This window comes from Gavia stellata, chromosome 23, assembly GCF_030936135.1.
Source record: "Gavia stellata isolate bGavSte3 chromosome 23, bGavSte3.hap2, whole genome shotgun sequence".
NCBI lineage: Eukaryota > Metazoa > Chordata > Aves > Gaviiformes > Gaviidae > Gavia > Gavia stellata.
Genome location: NC_082616.1, coordinates 11,254,825 through 11,278,652, shown reverse-complemented (window position 1 = coordinate 11,278,652; position 23,828 = coordinate 11,254,825). Strand labels below are relative to the sequence as shown.

The following is a 23,828-nucleotide window of genomic DNA, read 5'->3' as shown; positions in this document are numbered from 1 at the left end:
GCTGCGTACAGTAACAGCCATACAGGCACCCCTTTTTAAGAGAGTAGGTCTCTTGAAAACATTTGCATAAGAAAGTGTCCTGTATTAGAAAAGCAGCCTCCATCACCACCTTCAAAAGAAGAAAATCTACAGATTTCACATAGCGAATCTGTTTATCAGTAGTAGTCACAGCAGGATAATTCATTTCGGAAGCAGTATCTCCTCTCGCTTTCTCTGACAGGGGATATGGGGTAGGAAACCTATAGATCTCAAAGATCCCTTTATGTCAGATACTCTGTCCTCTAGCTTTTGAGACCACTAATTTGTGCCAGTGACTGCAATTTGGGGAGCGCAAGCTGCCTTCTCTTGCCTTCTGAAGGACACGGAGGACATTCCACCTCAGCAGTTCCCTCTGGAAACACCGCCATTCCCAGATGCAGGAGATCGGGGTGGAACAGAACCAGTGTGGAAAGCTGCAATGCCTGAGCGTTTGCATAGACAGGCGGCAACTTACAGGTTTTCTCTTTCTTGTAGCTTCTTTCAGTGGAAGCCGCTACTGCCAAGTCACTTCTTAAAGAAAAGAAGGGAGCCACAGTATCTTGATATTTAGGATTTACAGTCATTCTAAAAGCAGAAGAAATAAGACTGCAAAACGTGCACCATGACCAGTACTTCTCACACTGAGATAGTCTCTAAACTTTATCAGGTGCAAACTGTCTCAGTAAGATTGTCAGCATTGAACTGGCACATAAGTCATCCAAATTCTATCAAAAACTGTGGTTTCCATGGCGACACATGTAAAGGAAGAAGGTTAGGATCCAGAATTAGATCAGCCCTTCCAGTTTGTGGATAAATACACTGGGATTAAGGGGAACATGAACAAGTCCACAGAGTAAAAAATTAATGACGTCTGAACAACTTCAAACCTCTTTTGAGGACCAGCCACCGTAACTTCGTTCATGGCTCCACCAGGAGGGTAACTGCACACTACAAGGTCCCAAGTATCATGCAAAGAAAACCGTCACATAAAAGAGCCGTTCCAGAACATGAAACTGTTGACACAGATGCACATGGTCTGAACCAAAGCATGCACACTCTTGATTCAAACTAGCACACTTGCAGACACATCCACTATAGCTTCAGTCACTCCTGAATCCTACAAGACTTGATGGACTTAGTTTACATGTAAAAGCAACAGTTGCTTTTTTTAAAATTCAGAAATACCCGTTTTGAACCTTAACATACCCTTACACTGAAAAATGCTAAGCTTCCCAAATTGACAAGTTAGCAATGGAAGTGATAAAATGTACCCTCAAACCTACTATTTTCTTCAGTTATTAAAAAAATCTGATTTTAAGTTTCCCTGAAATAGTGTTTTCAGATGTTTTTAACTTTGGCTAAGCTTCTGCAATAAGCATGGAAGAAAAAAATACATCACAATGGCTTTAATCATTTCTACCACAGCAAATTCATAGCTGGCACAAAAACCAAAATATCCATCTGCTGTCTACTGAAACCCAAGACATTAGATTTTTAAAAAGTATTGCAAAGATTTTAAGTGAGTGTTGATACACATGTATTCTGATGCTTTTACATGCATAGCCAAAATGCTTTTGGTGCATAATTATTAAATAGAATCAGTACAACCTGATAACTTTGCTGTAATATTATTTCTCAAGTTGTGAGAAATTGGGCAGTTTATGATTTGTGCCAGGAGTGGATAACAAAAAATATAGATAATAAATACACATGCTGCACAGAATCTGGTCTTTTATACTGTGGGCATCCTAACATGACAGCTGTCAGGCTCTTTCAAGGTTAGCAAACTGCCTGGAGTATTTCACACCTCTGTAACCCTCCTCAGTCCCCCTCTCAGCCACTTAACTCTAATCTTCAGGATCAGTAACGTTTCACATCTTTTTAAGAGGTTACTTCTCTACATTAACTCTTCCGATTGCATATTCAAATATTGGCAAAATTCTTCATTGTTGGTTTTGTGAGACGCTGGAAGAACACCTTCAGACAGAAGATCTTTCTAGCAACTAAAGGATGTTAGCACAGCCACAGCTTGGAAAGCACTTCCAAGACTGGGGGAAGGATTCATGCTGGGACAAGAGGGAGAAACAAAATAGGGTACTAGTGGTGGCATCTGACAGTCTATCCAAAATTCTGCTCGTCTGACCCAGTAACAGTGCTTGCTTCATCTTACCCAAGCACTGTAAATGTATTTTAACATTTACATTTAGAGCTACAGAAATGCTAAAAACTAGTTCCTGCCCAAACGCTCAAGGAGTTTGCAAGAAGTCAGTATAAATCTGTCATTAATAAATGAATTCAGGCTTGGTTCCTAAAGACTTTAAAAATCATCTTTAAAAATCCTGCAAAAGACACAGCCTTTTACAAGCACCTCTTAATTTTTAATTATATCAAGAAGACGTTTAGCCAAGGATTATCAAAATAAAAAAAAAAAAGTGTTTTGCAGTACTCACTACTACTCTTTTTGGTCCCCAAGGTCTGGCCATCTTCAAGAGAGTTTGAGCCCACAGAGGAACTATCCTGACTGTCCTGGTGGGGCAGCTGAAGAAATCCTTCACTGGATTCTGAACGGGTAGGCGTAAGGGTCACAGACTTCAAACGTTCTCGATTAACATCCTTCTTAGATTTTATCAGCTTCCTCATTTTCAGAGTAATCCAGTTGCCCCTTCTGTTATCAACAATACAGTACATTTGTAATACATTACTTATGCCTTCAGACTTTTCCTAATTTGTATGCAAGAACACAGACATGATTCTGTTCCCCTGAAGTTTAACAGAATCTTGATTTTCAGCTGGAACAGATGTCATGTTTTAGATTTGTGGCGTTGCTTACGCCACGTTAATCAGTACCTTCGTGGCGGAGACGGTTCATAAAATTTATACTGATCCATTATCTTCTCCTCCAATTTCTCCTTCTGTCTCCTTAATTCATTTAGTTTGTCACTGTAAACAGAAATAAATGATAATGTGTGCTTCAAAAAATGTATATATAATGTGCAAGTAGCATGTTCCTTTGGATATCTGTTATCTGAAAGTTGTCACTTTTCATGAAGAATTCTTATATAGCACTTGTTTCTCATTGAAAAACTGAGAAAGAGATATAGCAAACAAGCAGTCTTACATTTACGTTATGATATAAAATTGAAAAGATTTCCATTAGCCTTTGTTACACAATAGAATTGCCCCCCTTTTTTAACAATAATAAAGTATATATAGGCTCTAACAGAATAATTTAGACAAGCACATCTTCTCTCTAATTCACTAAAAATGTTTACAGATTACAAACAAACCTAGGAACTTTGCTTGTAGTAGAATGAGGAATAAATAACATTTTTATTCCTCATTTGCATCATCAGTAATGAACAGTTGCACTGATCCTTTAGAACTAAAAATATAGTTTGTAGTTTGAGTTATCTGCTTTTCACGTATAATTAAAATTTTTATTTTAAAAAGAGAAACTTTTAAATAATAATTTCTATATAAAACAGAAGCTTTTTTTAAAAAAATATAGGTATTAGTGTAACTGCCCTAATCACAGTAATTTTGTTGTTTTAAAAAAACTCACATGTACTGCCTTTGCTCTACATGGAAGAGATCCTTGCTTTCCATATTCTGCTCAAGTAATGTTCTATTCTGTAGCATTAGTGTCTGAATTTGATCTAGTAGATGTCTGTTTTCCTCCTCCAGATTTCCTTTAAGCTGGCTAAGCAGCTGTTAAAAATATATGAAATGGTACATGCATATTATGTGAGCATATTTTACACACAGATAATGATATTATCAAGAAAATTTAGGTCTACAAAGGATTCCGATAGTCAAATCAAACGGAAAACTTAACTAAATCATGACTCAACTGATAAAAGCCTCTTTGATGCTTTAAATAACTTAAAACAGTTTACCTAACACGAGCCCCAATTTTTGTATTGCCTGTACAACAGGCAAATTAATTGGTCTTCAGGCCCACTTCATTATCTACAAACCAAATGACTAATTCTTCTCAAGCAGTTCATATGATTTTATGAATCTACAAATACACTTACATAAATATTACAATGATACCAGTCATGAAAAATAGCCTAATTCTCACATACCTCACACTGATTATTTAGTTTTGTAGATGTAATATCCAGCTGTTGGTACTGTTCTTTGAGTTTAGAAAACTCAGCTTCTAATCGTGTTTGTTCCAGTTTGGAATTGTTCAATAATGTTTTCAAATTCTTATGATCAGTTTGGAGAACTTCATTCTCTCTCAAGAGCTGACTGTATGTATGAGTAAGCCTGGAATTGAAAGACACCATAAAAGAAAACATGCAGATAGAAGGAAATGTATTCATAACCCACATTCCCTCTGAAGTGTGAAATTTCCAGGGCTCTATACTACTCCATAGAATACATATAAAAATTTCTTGGTATCACATACTGTAGGTAAGTCACGTCTTAGTCTAATTTTCTTAGGTATGCATTCTGCCTTTAAGCCAAACACTCCAGGTGCTTCATATGTTTAAAAATAAAGCAGGATTTCTAAAGGTTGACATCACAACTAGTTTCAAGATGCCACTTTTCAAAATACAAGAATCTTACAAAACGGCTAGAATTTCTTGCCAACACAAACCAGTAAGGACATAGGAATGGTCCAAACTTTGGCAATCATGGAGGTTGCATATACCGACTCTTGGGCTCCCTTTGTCCCTACTGGGCCCTGCCATGTCCCTTTCTAAAAACAACCTCCAGTTCCTACTAATCCTCACATAACACCAAAGGTAGGAGGCATTTAATTGTGAGCCTCTTTGCCAGATGAACAAACCTTAATGCCTATTCTTGAGAGGGGAAGTATCATGCTATGTAAATACTATTAAACCAGACTAGTTACTGAGCTATACCTCAGCTGCAGGGATCAAGCAGGGCTTCGCCATCCACTCTGTTTCTACTCCTACTGGCATTAACCTCAGTTATCTTGCCCCTTCAGCAACTCACGCAGAGTAGCTTGTTCCCTCTACAACTCACAACCAGACTGCACAGTGCTTGACCTGGCATTCCTCAAGATGCTACATGGAATTCGGTATCCTCAGGATACAGCAATTATTTTTTGTGTTTTTTTCCTTCCCTGCTCGGTTTTTCTGAAATGACTGTATCGCAGACCAGCGGAGTGGAGTTGCTATAAGGTATGGCTCGTAAATGTCCTGAATTGCAGCGTCAGGTATTAAGAAATGTGAGAGGATACAACATTTGTTTAGACTGTACTGGCAAGTGCTCAGAGCTCTACTAATACACATACGAGACTTTTGCTTTACCTTTCATTTTCATCACGAAGTTTTTTATACTCTGCTGCTACAGATACATGTTTTTCATTTTGCTGCAGCATTTTCTCCTGTTCTGTCTTGAGTACTTTCTCTAGTTCTTCCAGTTGCACCTTCTGTTTCAGCAACTGATTGTACCTGCAAACAAAAATCAGACTTAAGTTTCTGTTTTTGGAATGACAAGAAAACATGGATTTTTTTTGAAAAGGTGATCTTTCACAGTTTTAAGATCTTAATGTTATATTTAAGTAATACTGATTCTATTCATACTAGTTATAGGGTGGTTTTTGCTTTTTGCTCAGGAATCGCAGACTTTCATTTTACTTATGCATATTAGTATTTACCTATCTTCTAAGTCCTTATGCTCCACCTCCAGATTTTTGTGTGCAGATTTAAGACTTCCATGTTTAGCAATCAGAGATTCATACTCGGAAGCTTGGCGTTCATGCAGGTGTTCCAGTTTTTCATGATCTTTGAGAAGTGAATCATACAATGATTTCAGATCCTCACGTTCCTTGAGCACACATTCATTCTCATTTTCTAAAGCAGACTGCTGGATCAACAGTTGTGCATTCTGATTCATAAGAGATGTGCTTTGAGAATTAAGGGTGGAATTTTCAACCTGCAGTCAAACATGTGACAAGAATTGCAAATTAATATCATAGTCCAGATTATTTTGTCAATCTCCTCCTTTTGAAAGATTTCTTGAGTTTAACCCTTAGCATCTTAGCAACCCTCTAGTTATTCCATTACCTGACAAACTTTAATGGGAATACTTTTTTCTTATATCCTAATAGACAATTCCAATCCAAACTATTCCAAGAATATTTTTATAGCAGTATTGCAAGAAAGCACTTAAGCGTATGCTTAAATTGACACAGGGCAGGGGAAGAAATCAAGTTATTTACCTTCAAATATCTGTTAAAGTGCTATCTAGATGAGAGACACATTTTCCCCTCAGCACTGACAGCTCTACTATCAAAGTATCTTAGAGAAATGGATCACCAGTGACCCTCATATCACAGAAGCCAAATCTGTGACGTGACTAAAAGGAACTTTCATATTGGCATAGGTATTTTTTCTTTTTTAAATATCTTTATTGTACAGAATCTCTATTGTCACCATAAAATCCTTATTGTACCCACACATCCTTTACAATGAGATTCAAACAGTAGCATCCATTTAACAGAAAGGGAAATAAAATAATAGCTCCTGGAAGGAACTACCCATATTCTGTTTTACTGAGGAACTGCCATTCACAGTTCTCTTCCAACAACAGTAATGTCAGCTGATCACTTGATGTACGTGTTGTTACATACCGTGGAAAGCACTCTTTTTGTAGAAGAGTACAATTTCTCCAACAATTATGTGAGAACAGTATTAATGTCTACTAATTCATTAAAGCCTTCAACATTAGACAGATTAAAAAAACCCCAAACAATAACTTTACTTTGCATGCCTCTGGAAAGATGAACCTAATCTAATCCTTGCATATCTTAAAGAATTGACGATACCTAACATGCTTGTCATCTGACCTGTATTAGGCTAGTTTCCTTCTCCTTCCTATTCAAGAGATGAAAAACACAAACTATTGAGGCTTCTAATACCCTCAGGGTATCTATTAAGGGGGAAAAAAAATAAAAAAATCTATCACTGCAGTGCACGCTGTTACTAAGGAACAAGTCCCTTTCTGTCGGAACTGCAGCATTCTTTGTTACAGATGAGAAGCTGAACGTTTCACTGGAAATGAAGTAATGTCCGATGGCATGTGTATGCTGTGAAACCTCCCAGACTGAATCCCGAGTCTGATTTAGTTCAGAATTCCCAGTTATCCTTTAAGACACCCTTTCTCTTGTATATTCCTTATCGGTATCAGAAGGCATAGTAGAATTACAGTTGCCCAAGAACAGTTTTGACGTAGTCCATGTAGACCAGCTTAGTTTGCACTTCAGATTTAGCTAACAGTTAATCACGCTTATTGTCATGAACATATTTCACCTTTCATTTTGATTTAGAGTGGATGTAGAGTTGTCCTGCAACTTGCCTGAAGCTATAAGCAAAATAGCTGAATTCTCAAGGAAGGAGAACTCCTCCCTCTCTTAGTCTGTTGGGTATAACACCATTCAGTCATCCCCGGCAACAAAAATTACATTGCTTGGTGAGGTTCACCACAAAAAAAAAAAAAAAATTAATGGTGGAAAACTCTTCCTCCTCCCAACTCACTGCCTCAATACTTTCAAATACCTACAGTTAATTCATTCTCCATGTTTATCAGATAGGAAAGGCCCGTGCTGTTGTGCAATTCATGAGGCAAAAAAGGAACACAGGTATTCCTGTTTTTTTGACAAATGGTATTACAAAATACTCAGAGTTCTGAATCCCAGAGATCTATCCTCATCTGTTTAAGATGTATAGTTCCATGCCCACGTCCACTAATTTTTAACAACTAGACGAGACACAGCGCGTGCACAAATGTTGGGTTTTGTTCATAGGCTTTCCAGCCACAAAGGGGAGTACTGTGCACTAATTAGATTTCAGTGTGGTAGACAGAAAGTGCATCTGTGGTACAACCGTGTTCTGCTTTCCAGAAAGAGACAGGATGATAACATGAGGCAATCACAAAATGCATTATTTGTTTACTTGTTTAAAGACTCCTCCTCTCTGATTTCCCTACACCTTCCATCATTTCTGACACTGTTTACTATTTCTGCTGAATTGGGCACTTTGTGTTCCCTCTTTTAAGTAGTTTTGATTCTTAGAGCTCCAAAAAGCATTAGATCCATTAACAAGAATATTTCATTTATGAGAGAGGAAAAAAAGATTTGTATTTAATAACCCCGTTAAACTATGAAGAACGACATCTGAATTTTGGCGATAAGAGCTGTAAGACACTGTGGGCAACCATTTTTATAATTTCCATGGTCACACATTACCTTTCTTTGCCTCTGAATTATCTGAATTCAATCTTCACCTATTTATGTAGTTTTCAAAGGTTTTCAAATCTTCTGTACTTACTAACATTTTGATTTTCCTCTTAGGTATGGATTTTACTTTTTTAAAAACTCTATTTATAAAATAGACAAAATACTGAATTTATTAAGAGCCTCTTTGGACACACTTCTTCCCTGACCTGATTTAGAAGTAAAAAAGAAATTTTAAAAAAATTATCTTAGAAGACTGGATAAGATATACTTAGGAGTAGAGGAAATTAAAGTCAGGAGTTTAAATTAGAGGAACATGAAGGATTAAAAGCAACTTCTAGAAATGTTATTATTCATCAGCAAACAAAGTATTATTTGACTGCTCTTAGTACAGATTATTTGCACATTACTTTCTTTTCCATGTCTGTACCAGAAGCAAAATATGAATTACAATACATTATTGCCATTAGCTTTAAAGCTTTCATTTGAAAAAACTTTGAATTCATTTTCTTTTTGAAAGCAAAATAGGAAAATATTACCTGCAGCTTGGCATTTTGAGTTTGTAGAGTTGTATTTTGTTCCTGTAGAGAAACAGTCTGCCTCTGAAGTGCAAGAATCTGAGCCTGCAGATTGCTATTCTGTGTCTCAAGTTGCTTTAATTGTGTCTTTAGTGCTTGTTTCTCTGCCTGCAGTGTAGCATTCTTTGAACATTAAAAAAAAGGAAAATTTGAGTTCACAGTTGTTTACTGAGCTTCAAGAAAAAAAACCTATTTCTCCAAAACAAACAAAGTAACATAACACGACTGCATTGTGGAACAAAACTGTAAACCACCTTATATAACAAAGTAACAGACAGAGATACTATCACTACAGGTTAAGACTGAAGAAATGGGTAACCAATATTATAGTAGAGAAATCTCCACGACTCACATAAATAAGGATTATATATGAGGAATTTAAGAGAGATCTGTGGATTCAAAAGGGCAAATTCAGGTTTCCGCATTTCCTTTTAAATGCTGGTCGGGTGCTTTACAGCATCTCTCAGTGCAGGATCCAGCTGCTTTATAAACTACATTTAATTCAGATTCTGCTTGGTATGTAAACTAGGTGATAAATGGCATACTTTTGTAACAATACTCTCACTTGTATTACTGGAACAGCTCACAATAATAATTAAAATCAGAATAATATTAAAAACACATCTTACATTCCTTTCTACTTCGATTAATCTATCTTTAACTTTCAATAATTCTCTAGTGGTTTCCTGATTTTCTTTCTCCCACTTATTGACAGATTGATTGTCTTCTCCACTTCTTGGAGGAGAATTCTGAACCATCCTTTCCTCTTCTTGTCTTTGCTTGAGAGCTTCATAGTTCTTTTTCACCTGAAATTATTTAGGACAACTTACATTAGGTTTAGAATTTTCCATTTTCTACATCCTTATTTATTACATGACGATATCACTTTTCAAAGAACAGAAAGTGCTATGTATCTCTCTCTATCTATGATACCGTATTTGTAAATTTGCTTTTTGTGTATGTCTGGGGAGATGATGTACAAATAATTTATGGATACTGATAGCTTAACCATAACAAACACTTGGGCCGATAGTCATACCTGTCTAACAGAAAGAGACCTCTGTTTTCTATTTTATTTCAGTGCTTTCAACTATATTCCCCAACTTTTATTATAAAGTACAACAACCAAGGAGATTGTATTTCTTTTTTTAACCAGTCCACTGAGGCTGTTCAAGGTAGATCAGAAGATGTAACTTAATAAGAAATTACTATTTTTGGCATCCCAAATCAAATCAGCTTCAGCTTATTTATCCACCTGACATATTCAATGATCAATGAATAAACTCAACAACTTCTCATGTGATTTCAACACTGGGCCTGTATTATTGCAGTCTTAAAATGCAGTCATAACCTTTGTCCTGCTCTACATTACCCCAACAATGCCCATTTTTTGCTGTCTTACACAAAAGGTCAAGTGTAGATGTAACAATAGCTGGTATAGGAGTCATTTAATTGTATAGAAAAAAATGTCATTCTTCTTACTGTTTTAAGTTCCTGACGCAGTTGCTGGTTTAAATTTGTTGATTCTTCTAAACGAGCCTCCAAAGCAGCAATTTTTTCTTCTTTTATTTCAAGAGACTTCTTAAGTGTGGATTCTAATTTTGACTCCAAAAGCTTGTACCTACTGATCAATGACATCACACACACAAAAAGTATGTATTTCAAAAAATTATTTGAGGTATTTAAATTCTAAGATGTTCTGAAACAGTAGCCTCATAGCTACATTCAAAAATGCTTGAATGCTGACTCTACTCAAAAGCAACTCAGTATTATCAAGTATACACCTCAGTATATCAAGTCCTCTGTCTAAAACAAACAGAAGATGGTAATCAAAAACATTTTTGAATCCTTCTTTTTTTAAAAACATATTAGGCATACAAAAAGCCATGTTCAGCCACACCAGTGGGGTGCTGGCTTTATTTGGATTATTAGCATGTATGTGATGACAGCACTCTTCCTTCTGGCTCCGCTCCAGCGAATCCAGAGGGGACCTGAACTAAATTGGGATGTGAAGTATTTGGAGAGCAAGATTTTCATCAGTTTCCATTTCCTGCCAGCACACAAAGTGGAGGCACTAGGGAAGGAGAGGGAACATAGTACTTCGCAGGTGCATACTTATTTGATGTATGAATGTGCAAATTGCTCACTCAGCCCAGCTGCTGATATTTTAAGACTGTTACCACTCCTGAGGTGTAAAGCTTCCATTTTTTACCATATTTACAATATTGTAGGGCACCTAAAAAACCCAAACCACATATCTGGGAGAGAAGTGGTCAGATTTAGAATGTATCAGTTTAGAACAGTATCTCCTTTTTAGAAAATACCGAAAACCACACTCATTAATCACTTTTAAGCAGTTCAGTCACTGTACATGTGCTCAGAATCTGGAAAACATCCCACTTCTCCCCACAGTAGGATAAAACAAAACAAACCACTAATATCCCCCTTTCTAATCTTGACTGCTGAATAATCTATCAGTTTAGTGAATGGAACAGATTGCAAGAGACTCCTGAATGGACAACAGCATTAGATCTAGTCAGGAACTGGAGCAGAAGACCAATGGTAAGAGAATTAGTAAGCAGAAAGCTGTCCAGTAGCATCATGTAGTAGGATGAGGATCCTAGATTTTAAGGTATGACAAGTAATTCTCAGGGACTTAAGAAACAGCAGGCAATCTATGACTAGTAGAATAGACAGCATTTCATCTTCTTGAGATGAAGCATGTATTCAGCTACAAATAAGAATTTCTGTTACTGAAAAGTTATAGAATTATGTAGAAAACAAAGAAGGAAAAAGACTAATAGCAGAGACCAAATATCCAGCTTCCTTTTGAACCACTAATAAAGAAAGATAGTACAAATTTTCTAATATCATGAAGATTTGGGTATTTCAGATTCGGGGTCAAAATCCACAAATGTTTGTCTAAAGACAACAGCCATTTGAAAGCCAAGTGAAAATGGAAAACACTCCAAAGTTAACTCAAACGTGGTCAGCTCAGGCCCCAATAGAAAGACTGAAGTGCTACCAAGAACATTCAACAAGAAACACCAGCAGCTCTCTCCAATCAGGGAGAGAAAAATTGTGCATTTTTAACTCCTGTCATCAAAATGAGAGAGGCAGACCAAAAATACACTGAAAAGTAATTTTGGCCAAAACAAACCTAGCTTTCTACAGGCCTGATGAAACAATTGCTAATGCCTTACCTATGTAGTAATACAAGGAAAGCAATCCAGGTACCTTTTGGATGAATGAAAAAGTTGAGAATAATGGAAAGGCAGTATAGCTGCAGAGCAAAAGTTCAAACCAACCAACATTTCCACTTTGAAAACAAGTATTGCCCATTCACAATCCTCCACCTTGACATGAAGTTAAGAAACAGCTTAAAACAGTAGTGTAGCCCAAATTCCTTCACATGTAAAACTATTTAGTCAAAAGTCTTAATATACAATATATACATAGCAAAAAATGTGCCTTGACTCCTTGAAAAAGGAATACCCATTAGAAGAGCAGTAAGGGGAGGTTGGGGGAATGAAAAGAAAATTACTTGTTTGTGTAATTCCCACACACATCTAACCTGGAAGCAAAGGAAGAAATGAAACAGGTCATGATACCTGCCAGATATATGTTAAAAGTTCATTTACAGATTATAATTTAATGAAAGCTGCATAAAACTCCCCAGTCCACAGAGACATGTAACTCCAAAATTTCTTCCAAACTATAAGTTATAGATCTATTATAACATCATTCTGTAAAATGCGAAGGAAAACACTAGTATTGTATGGCCTAAAGTCATAATTCATACAGTGTCACAAATCAACTAACCTATGAGAAGTGAACTCACAACATCTGATCTTCAGAAGTGTGAGCGCTTATAAAGGAAAGCGCCATTGCCTGGAAAGTAGAAGCAGACTCATAAATCTTTTCATTGATATAATCTGCAACAGCACCTTTAGAGAACAATATTCTCTCCCTTTGTTGGAGTGCTCACTCCAACCGCCTGGAATCTAGCACGTGATTTAGAAACATGTTGCTCAATCTGGACTTCTTCATCTAAGCAGTTTAAGCTTCAACTCAGCTCAAGAATTACTTCTACTTTGTATGGTATATTCACCTAAGGACAAACTAAACACATACTATGCACTTTATGCTACACAGTAATGCTCAAATGGGAAGAAACTGCACTAGTCAAGGTTCTGAGGAGTCTTCTTGACAGAAATCCTCATCTGTGAGCTGAGGAAGGTAGATGAAAGACACCGGCAGAAAACAAGACGTGGTAACAGATCCTCCCTACAGGATCCTGGCACCACCCCAGTAACACAGCACTGGCAGCAAGAAAGGGAAACTGAAGAAAGAAAAAAATGTTTGGTTTTCTTTTGACATAGAAAGCCCCAAATCAATCTATACGTTCATGACAATCAGTTGTAAAAACAGATCATGACAGCAGCTTTTTTTTTTTTTTTTTTTTAAAGAGAACAACTGAATAGCATTGTGAAATAAAGATTGGCTAGAAGCCCATACTAGTCTCCTTTTCTCCTGTCACAAATTTTCCCTAAATCCCTGCAGGATAAGACAGAACACAACATACAGTAGAGGAAACAGATGTCAGGATAGCAGCTGCTTTATAATGGCAGGTGTGGTACAGTGATAGAGCCAGTACGAAGTTTTGGAGACTCAAGCACTGGACACTTCCCAGCCTGCGTAAGTGGGAATGCAAACAGCTTCCTTTTGGTAGGAAGATTTGGAAGGAAATAGTTGTAAGGAAAGAGTGAGACAGTTTAAGGTAACCATTACGTGTCAAAAGGGTAAAAAACATTTCTATCAGTCAAGCAGTCAAAAAGGAAAAAAAAAAAACCACACCACACTTTGGGCCTATTATCTTTTACTGTTACTGTTCCTGCTGCTAACTAGAACATAAAACTTTTTAATTATACGTTACCTGTATCTACTGACATACTTCAAGAAATTTCTTAGCAACAGAGAGTGGTAACTCACTGTCACAGACAGCTGAATGTAAAAGCACATCAACTACCTTATTAATTTCAAAGAACAGCAAGTTCCATTTTGGGTCTATTAATGTGCCTTTAAATCTAAGGGTATGCACAAAAACAGTCTGTAAAACCATTTCATCTTTATGGATAAAAAAGACTCATTTCTACACTCTTCCAGGTAGGCCCTGACATTCTCACCTGTCATCACTGCTCTGTTCATCATGCAAGAGACGCTCCTTGTTTAAGCCTATTTTTTCAAGTTCGTGGGCAAGTTTTTCTAGATCATTGTTCATTTGTTGGGTCTTCAATTTTTCATTCACCAAGTCCTTACACAGAAAAAATTACTGTCAGTATTATCATATAAATAAAATAATGTAGCCTTAATTCTAGAAGTGCCAAGGCAAGAATCTTTTATCACTACATGACTTGAATAACTCAGTGTTAACTCTCCTTTCCTTCCAATTGTTAGCTTTCAGCTATATCAGACATTACATTGTTAACTATAATATGATTTCACTGTAGTTGTTTACTCCCTTCCTTTCTGTAGAACTCCCCTTTCAAATTTGGTCTTGAACATTACGGTAAAGGGGAAACGTTTCAGCCAGAACAAATACTAACGTGAAGAATCTGAACAACATTCATTTAACAAAAGCTCCATGACAGTCTGTAAGCAACCTTACAGAATTTTGTGTAATATGGTTATATTATTCTGATTATGATTAAATAAATTTTTATTATCTAATGCTTTCCCTACTGTAACCATTAAAGATGCTAATAGTATATAGATTAAAGAATAAAAAATACAAAAGACAAACTTTCTTCAAAAATACAGGTATCATTTCTCTACATTACAAACAGATTATGACAGGAACGGTAACCAATTTCTGTTTACCTCTCGTAAAGTGACAAGGGTTTTTTTATCAATGGTAGCTCTTTTCACAAGTTCTTTATTTTCTTTTTCTAGTTCTTTCAGGCGTACACATGACTCCTTATATACAACTATTTCTTTAAATAGAGATTTATTTTCTTTTTCCAGATTACTGATTTTTACGTTGTTTTCTTCTAAAGTACTATCTTTAATTTCTGCTTGTTGTCGAAGCCTTTTATTTTCTTTTTCTAGCTGTTTCTTATCTTTTTCCAGTTGAGAAGTCTCTTGTTCCAACAACTTATTCTCCTTTTCCAATTGCTCTAGGCGCTTACTAGAGATTTTTAACTCTTCTAAGTTCTTTTGCAAAGTCTGATTTTCAGACTCTAAATCTTGTAATTCACTTTCTAATTGCTGAATCTTCTTATTGCTGTTTTCAAGGGCTTTCTGTAGCCTCTGGTTTTCTGTGTCTAGGCCTTGGTAGCTGACTTCCAAGCGTTCAGTTTTCTTAAACGAGGCTTTCATGAGTTCAAGGCTTTTTTTAAGTTGCTCCTTTTCACTCTCCAGTTCCTTATTTTCTAATTGTAATTGTGCCACTTTAATGCTTGTACACTTCAAAGATTCAATTGTTCTTCTTAATTCCAAGTTTTCTTCATCGAGTTGCGAATTCTCCTTTTCTAAGGATTCTAATTGAAAAGTCAGATTTTTCAGGCTATCCAAAGTTTTTTTCAGTTTTCTGTTTTCCATTTCCAGGTCTGAGTTTTCTTGTTCTAAGGCCTCTATCTTCTCACAAGTAATTTTTAAGTTAGTAATTTTTTTCTGTAATAGTTCGTTTTCCTTCTCCAGATGATGCAGCTCATTCTCGAGTTCTTCTGCTCTCTCCCCTTTCTCTTTATAGTGTTCCAGTTCTTTCCTGACTTGCTTTTTTTCAAATTCAATCTTATTTAACTTACTACTGGTCTCTTTAATAGATTCATGAAGGATTTTATTTTCTTTTTCAATTTCTTTCATTCTCGCTTCAGCACTGATTTGTGAGCGTTGTCTCAGAGAAGCTACAGTTTGATTCAAATGTTCATTTTCTTGTTCTAATAGCTTAATCTAATTTGGGGGGAAAAATTGTAAACTCCGGTGAGCAACATGCCAACAAGTAATTACTTCCATATATAAACTGAAAGCTACTAAGATAATAAGATTACATCATACTTCCCTTTGAAGTTTTTCTAAAAAATTCTCTTACTCTATTGTTATCTATTTTATTTGCAGCATTACAACCATTGTCTATGTACACAGGTGGAAGTCTGACAACAAAATAAGTCAAAATGAATCTTCAGATATTTTCCTCTTGGATATTAGTAGGTAACATAAAAATAAAACCAATGAAGCACAAACCAAAACAAAGGTGTATCTATTTCTTAGCTTAATTTCATTTTCATTTGTGTTTACCCACATTTAGATTATTTTTCTTTAACTCTGTAATTTCCAAAGATTTGTGTCCACAAAGAACAAAACTGCAGTCAAGTTATAAACCAAAGTTGAGATGGAGGGAGGTGTGGGAGCCACAAAAGTGTCTTTATTTCACTAGGAAAAAATAGAGGTGATCTGTGGGATATGAGGGCATCCTGATCCCAGTCAATAACACTTTGGGAAGAAACACAAAGTTACACTAAATTTTGAGTCAAAAAGAACCCTTGGACATGCTGTTCCAAAACAGTTTCCAGAGTAAGTAAATCATATTACAACTCAATTATTTTCTCAGGTTAACATATTCCCAGATCTACCTCAAGGATAAAGGCAGCATTTACACCTTAATTTTTAGTATTTCTTGATTTTTTCAGTTACTCCAAATATTTTGAAATTATTTGGGTATGTAACTACAGATAGCAAAATCCAGAAAACGGTTTAGATCAATATTTAAGAATACACTAATAACATAGCATAAGGGATGTTTCAACAATAAACTGTTTTGGAGAAAAGCAAAAGTGCCAGTTGCAATGAAAAACAGACTGAGAAAATGATAGACTCTTCTTTCATATTTAAGTCTGAATGTAACTATTCTACGGCTCTGTTCCCAGCAATGACAAACTGTTCTGAAATGATCAATGAGAAACTAATTAACAGGTGTCTAAACCGACAACTTTGTAACACTTCTTTACATAACCTGATATGCTACTGAACATGCAGAATTACTTTCCATGAACTCTGCTTCTGTAATGCAAACTTAACAAAAAAAATCATGATCAATGCCTCTGTAATTTTGATGAAATCAAATGAACCTTGTACAGTCGATTCCAGTAAGTTTCAGCACAGAATTTGTGAAAGACACAAGCTGCTCACCCATCACACCTCCCAAGTATACTATTTTTGAGCAGAAATAGTCCCGCTGAAATGTCAGTCCTACTCCAACACATTTAAACCATTATACGTTATCCCTGATGGTTGAATTGGGACTTACGACTTATTCCAGAAAGTTGTAGTCCTGTTTTCCCTAGGGCACACTTCTAATACAGTGTATAAATCAATTATTGTAACAATGAACACTTCTAAACAAGACAAGCTGGAGTATTTTCTTTAAAATTCTCCCCACTGTTCTCTTTAAATGAAAGTAAAGCTTCAATGTCAAGTACAACTTTGGGTTTTTTTCGTATTCTTTTCCAAGTCTGGAATTTCATTTTCTGATTAAATCGGGTCTTTAAAATTTTCCAGATTTTTGAAATACAGTATTCCGTATTCTAAAATAGTGTACTCTGTCATTTTTTAGTTTAATTTAAATCTCATCAATCTCATCAAGAAGTATCAGTGTCCTAATTCTGAAGGACTTGATTACTCAAGATGGGATTTCCAGAAGTTTCCATAACTCGTTTCCTAGTGGCTGCCTTCCCACAGGTCCTCTGAATTGCTCTGCAAAGACCTTACAAGGTGTCAGCACCCATTAGATACAGATACCTCAGTGACATTCAGTACGCTCCCAAATACAGCTCATTTCTTTTACAAAGACCCAGATGCCTGTTTCTGGCAACCAAAACCAAATTCTGCTACCCAGCTACAAGCCACAGCTAGAACACATTTCAGTATAGGGGACTATTATGAAGCTGGATATGATGGTTCCTACCCCAGATAAACAAGACCGTGAGCGACACAGGAGGAACGGAGTCAGCAGAGAGCAGCAGACCAACTCTGCTACACTGGTCTCTGTCAGGTCCCTTCAAGAGACGGGCTGCTGTAATTCTCATTAATACTCCGACATTACTTCAAACACCGACCAGCCGTCTGGAACCTGTTTTCCTCCATTGAGAGGTTTTTGGCTTACCTCCAAAGTTCCCAATTTTCTATTTTGGCTGAGCTGCACCCTTCTAAGCAACTATAGCAAATGCACAGCCCATGAAAGCCACAGAAGCGTTACAAAACACTAAAAAGTTCTAAAACTAACAGTAAAGCCTCAGCTAAAAATGAGTCATGCCTCTCACTGGCTGCAGGTCTTAGACAAGCTATTTTGCTGCAGATACATCCTTTTGGCAAATCTGCTACATTTAGAATCCCTTTATGCCTGTAAAAAAGTACAAAAGGAGAACAGTACAGAACAATGCAGCATTAAGACTTCTGATTCTGCTACTCACTTGTCGCTCTGAGTTTTCTCGAAGTGCTTCAAGTGTCTTTTCAAGCTGTGCTTTTTCTTTCATCAAATCTTTACTCAAATTTTGACTGTTCTGAAGACTTTGTTTCTCTTGGCTAATTTCATTCTCTAGCTCTTCAAGCTAGGGAAAAAGAAATGAATTTTTCAAAATATACATGACTATAGTACCACTCTTAGCTGGGTTGAAGGTACTCTTATAAAAATGAATAAAGAAGGTTAAAGGAAAGAATAAAATTGAATTTTCTATTCTTTATCTGAAACAATTAATCTCTTCTAGGAATAAATTTACTTCAGAAGATTATATCCATAAAGCATTTTTGCATAAAAAAATTGGTCAGATTTTATTAGGCTCTGGATGTTTTCCCAAGCATCTTTTTTTCTTTTAAAATTCCATTTTAGTGAGATTTATAGTGCTCCTCCAAGTCCCTTTTAGCTTACAAAGGGTCAAATACTGTTTGATCCTACTTAACTAGTTCAAGAGACACTTTTGATGATTCCTTGGGAATTAAATACACAGGTTTGTTTTGTCAAATGGCTCCAACTCTCTTCATGTTGCCAGACAGCAATACTATTTACAAGTGAAAATAACCAAGCTTGATTTTTCTGTCACATATAAGTTATCATTAGACACTCAGAAGCAACATACACATTGTATTTTTAAACAGTCATCTGCTGGAAGGTTTATATTCTAAGTCACCTTCACTGTCCACATTCCCCAATCCTAGACAAGTCCAGACATAACTCAGACCCCAGGCAGGGGGAATACTTTTAGAAACAAATTATCTGAATGATACATTAAATTGCTGCTAAATAATACTGAGAAATAAAATCACAAAAAGGAAGTAGAATGGAATTCATTCCTCTGTGAACCAATTCAATGATCGGAAATAGGCAAAAAGCAAGGCTGCAAATCAGGTCAGTACCCAAATTAAATCCTTCTCTTAGGATGAGAATACTAATGTTTGACCAGTCTTTTGCTTCCCTTTCCCTCTTCCTCTCAAATTGAGATTTTCCTGGTCCCTTGCTTAGCAGACCAATGCAGGTTTTACAGGGATATTGGCACTTTCATTGATTTTTGCAAAGGAGAAGTAACTGGCTCGATCACCCCAGCAGGGATGCAGTCAGACTCTGTCTGGGAACCAAATTTATCCATGGCCTTCCCAACTGCCAACTGGACATTGGAAGCGGAGTTCCTGTGGTCACTGTCTCTAGATTGTATTTATAAGACTCTATATCAGTGTGGTTTTTTAAGAGAAAGTGCATCCAGATAGAAATAGACTATGTACAGAGGATTCATAACAGATGATTTGTTCAACTTCACTCTTTTTGCTGAAGTCATCACCATTCAGAACATTGTTTTTAGGGGCAAGTGAGAAAAAGGACGCATCACCAGACATCCAAAGTTGTAAGAACAATATCAGACAACTACAAGGACCTACTATTGCTTGGTTCTTATACCTGTTCCTTTCTTTTGTACCCTCCTAGCTGTCTTTCTGGTACCGTACAGAAACTCAAAGCACCATACAGGCTGCTGCAAAAAATACCATTATTGTTAAGAAATCAGAAAAACATGGAAGTATGGAATACAGAAGGGATTTCTTTCAATTTTTTTTTAATTATCTCTTACCCACTCTTCTAAGAATAGTCTCTCTAATGTCTGACATCTGCTGAAGTAAAAGCTATTTCAGAAACTTCAGACATTTCACTCCACTGTAATTAGTTCCCTTTTTTTTAAATTTTTATTCTCTATAAATATCACTGGCTAAATTATTCTATTTGATATACATAATTTGGAGAGTAAAATATTGTAGATCAGCACAGATAAATATGACAAACTCCTCCCATTCACTTGCTCATCAATTCCTTGGCCCATCTTCTCTCAATTATGAATGAGGACACATGACCAAGTTTTTTGCTTAGGTGAAGACTGGCTGATATGTCAACATACACATACATTCCCCTGCTTAATAATTACAAAAATCAAAATAATGTTCTCAAGTTTCATAAAACACTTTCACTACTTACTATGTTCCCAGTATTAACCTATTGATTCTTTTCCCCTCACTAGTATAAGACCTTTCTGAATAAAATGGTCCCATTCTTACATCATTAATAAAAAGCTTAATTAAAGAAGAGAAAACCCTCTCTGAGGTTGTTTTCTTTTTTTACTATAAACTTACACACATAACACCATTTAGACCCTAGTAATACTTTACCCAAAATAACAGCAATTCATAAAATTACCGTTTAGAAAGAAAATGGCAAGCAGCATTGGGCAACTCATACACAATTCATAAAAAAACCATATACTGATGATTACCTTTTTGCTAAGTCTTTGGTTTTCTTTTTCCATTTTCAGAATCCTTGAACTACTGCCTTCTACAGAGCCCACTGCACTTTGTAGTTCTTCCACTGTCTTCAGCAAACTCTGGTTTTCCATTTCCAACTTCAGTAGTCTGCTTGACGTCAGTTCATTTACCTCATGACCAAGTGATTTCTGTGGCACTGTAAGAGAAAAGCACCATTAAAAAAAAAGGTTACTTACTACCTGGATTTCTTGCACTTTGCATTTTCAGACTCAGGGGATTTAGAAGCCTTTGACACTCCTCCAGTGCCTTCTTGGTGAATAGAGCTAGTAAGGATTAATGACCCATCCTCCTTACCCAACAGATAACACTTCAGATGCATAAAAGGAAATGTCCTACCCATCCTACAGTTCCTAATCACAGCAGAGATTTGTTTCCTGCAACTAAAGATATATATCTCTAAATCTCCACAAATTCTCTGCATGGGATCCAGTGTATGACCAAGCATGCTATATTGGAAGAATTGAAATTTTTGCCACAGTTATCTCTGCAAACAATTGCTCTCAGAAGCCTCAACAAATCTTCCTTAACTTTAAGAACACAAAACCAAGACGACTCAAGATCTGTGCTACAGCGTATAGAAGTCTGAATGGCAACACAAGGTAGCTCCAAGGTATTTATGGGTTTTACACCTCTGTTTAAGTGAACAAGAATTGCAAGAACAGAGACTTTTAATGTAGGATGTATCTCCAAGGATACAAAGGACTGAGTAAAAAAACCAAACACAACAAACACAAAAATAACCCCAAACCGTCACATCTCTCCAGAGGACAAAAGACCCTGTACTTTAGAAGTCAGGAGCTGTAATTTCTTAATACTGTCCAGCCTCTGAACTTTCAATTTTTCTGTTTCATCAGTTTGCAAGTATTACTAAGTTTACCTTCAGACAGTTCAGTAGTCCTATTTATCTGTTCAAGTTCCCAGCCAAGATGCAATGATTCATCCATACTTTGTTTTTGAGCCATTTCGAGAGTCATATTTTCCTCCATTAGTTCCTCAATCTTCTTTCTGTCCATATCACGCTCCTTAAAAATTATTTCACATGTAACGTTAAAAAAAAAGTGTCTCAACATGTACAAAATATTTTAGTATCTAGTATGCCATAGAGAAATGCCAAGTGCATTTTCCCATTTGCTAATACACAGTGAGACAGGGAAGAACAAACAAAAATATGGAGAACTTAGAAGTGTAACAACCAGTAAAGAAAAACATGCAGAGAACCACCTCTTCTCATCATAATCTATGGCAATGACTACCTACTCTTTTTCAAAGTTCACTTCCGTCCTAATAGCAGGAAAGAAAGTCTATGTAATAAGCACAGCTTGGTAGCACACACAAAACCCAAATGGACTGAGAAGCATAATTGTACCTTCTCTAAACTATCATAAGACTACTTTGATGCAAAAAGCTGTAACAGGACGGAGTCCATGACCAGGGTATCTCATCTGGCTCTTCATAAACCCCTCTCCCCACACGTGCTACTTTAACAGGAATAAGTTGCTGCTGCAAGCCTCAACATTTTGCAGAAAATGAAAGTAAACAGAAGGTAATAATGTGTCACACCTTAAGGAAAACTAAAAAAAACCCCAGACCACCCAGGCAAATTATGACTTTATATTTTAGAATATTTGCTTTTTGGACAAGAACTGGTTAAAACCAGAAGTTATTTGGGGAATAACCTTCTGAAAAACACATCATTATATTGCCAGAATTTAATACACGAATAACCTCTTTTATCCAAGTATTTAAGTGACAACAGACTATCTTCACACAAAAAAACCTGATCCTACTTTTCTTAATTATGAGTCTCTATTTCTTATCATCATATTTTATCTATCCGATTAAACACTGTACTGCCTTTAAGGAGAGTACTGCCTTTGCAATTTTTTCTTCCCCAGGAAGGAACCAAAGCTACTGTAGGAAGCCGTATCTGAAAAACGTTAGTAAATCAAGACATACCTTCCTCCTCTCCCACACCATTTTCACTGAAGTTCTTCTTTTATTAAAAATGGAAATGAAATTCAATGCGTATCAGTTGTCTTTGTCATCCTCCATTTACACTTACCATCTCCATATCATGTAATTTAGCTTTTAATTGTAAATTCTCTTTTTCTAACTCATGTAATTTATCAGAACGGGCTCGGGTCCCCTCTAATTGATCTTCCAACATTGTCTTTGTTTCTAGCAACACTTGATTGTCTTCCTTTAACTCCTGCAAGAATTAAGCAACAAAAAACCGCACAAAAAAGGTATTTCCCTTATTAATACAAACTTTGATACACATCATACCTAGTCTTAGAAACGTTGCTCTAATGCTAAAACATTCATTTAGAAGCTGTAACAGACTTCCATTAAAAAAAAACAAATTTAGAGCAATTTCATGTAACTGCAACCTACGAAATTTTTATGAGAATAAAATTTTACATAACTTAAGAGAAATGAAAGTCCCTAAACCGTTAAGAATAAATAAGGTGTTCATAATCACAATCAAACCACGTGATCCAAGATGTGACCTGGAAGGATGTACTGCACGTATGTGGACTACTGCTATACAAAAGGTGCTATGAAATAAAAATTACAGGTGTCAGGCTCAAAACAAATAAAAAGTAGTACTTCACACACCATGTAACTGAATTGTGGAGCTTACTGCTACGTGACTGTGCAGATGAAAAGGCTTACATGGGTTGAGAAGTTATCTGATGCATGCAAGAGAAGGCCAAAACGCTCAAAAGTACCACCGCTGAGTACGATTTTCCTGAGCAGAGACTGCTGGAGGCTGGGCGAGCACAACGGGAAAGTACCACCAAGTGCTTGCCCTGTTCTTTTACTCTCCTCTAAGCATCTACTATTGGCCACTGCCAAAGACTGGAAATGGATGTAGATGCTCCTTTAAGTCCATGATTTATCTTATTATCAGATTGAACTCCCTAATCTTTGGGTTGCAGGAAACGGAGAACAAAACTTAACAGAATAACTTTCTACAGTCCATAATTAGGTTTACAGGCCACTGGGCAAACATACTTCAGACCAAAGTCAGGACATGATGCTAAAAATGCAACCACATTCTTAAAATACAACCAGCCATATGCAAAGGTCCTAAACAGCTTTAATTTATGTACATAGAGGATTTTTTTTTAATGGCATCTGACGAAAATATGTAAAACCAT

General features: G+C 36.3%; 1 protein-coding gene across 1 annotated transcript in view; it reads right to left on the bottom strand.

Annotated features, from left to right (window-relative positions):
• Positions 1–23,828, bottom strand: part of CCDC88A (coiled-coil domain containing 88A) — a 74,935-nt gene that overhangs the window by 14,954 nt on the left and 36,153 nt on the right. Inside the window, exons 11-25 of the mRNA XM_059828419.1 lie at positions 22,727–22,873; positions 21,542–21,686; positions 20,616–20,800; positions 18,279–18,416; positions 14,692–15,762; positions 13,998–14,125; positions 10,294–10,432; positions 9,441–9,617; positions 8,773–8,934; positions 5,657–5,934; positions 5,307–5,450; positions 4,107–4,293; positions 3,581–3,726; positions 2,866–2,958; positions 2,469–2,683 (exon numbers count right to left, since the gene is read on the bottom strand). Coding sequence (XP_059684402.1) covers positions 2,469–2,683; positions 2,866–2,958; positions 3,581–3,726; positions 4,107–4,293; positions 5,307–5,450; positions 5,657–5,934; positions 8,773–8,934; positions 9,441–9,617; positions 10,294–10,432; positions 13,998–14,125; positions 14,692–15,762; positions 18,279–18,416; positions 20,616–20,800; positions 21,542–21,686; positions 22,727–22,873 — 3,355 coding nt within the window. The remainder of the gene's footprint in view (positions 1–2,468; positions 2,684–2,865; positions 2,959–3,580; positions 3,727–4,106; positions 4,294–5,306; positions 5,451–5,656; positions 5,935–8,772; positions 8,935–9,440; positions 9,618–10,293; positions 10,433–13,997; positions 14,126–14,691; positions 15,763–18,278; positions 18,417–20,615; positions 20,801–21,541; positions 21,687–22,726; positions 22,874–23,828) is intronic.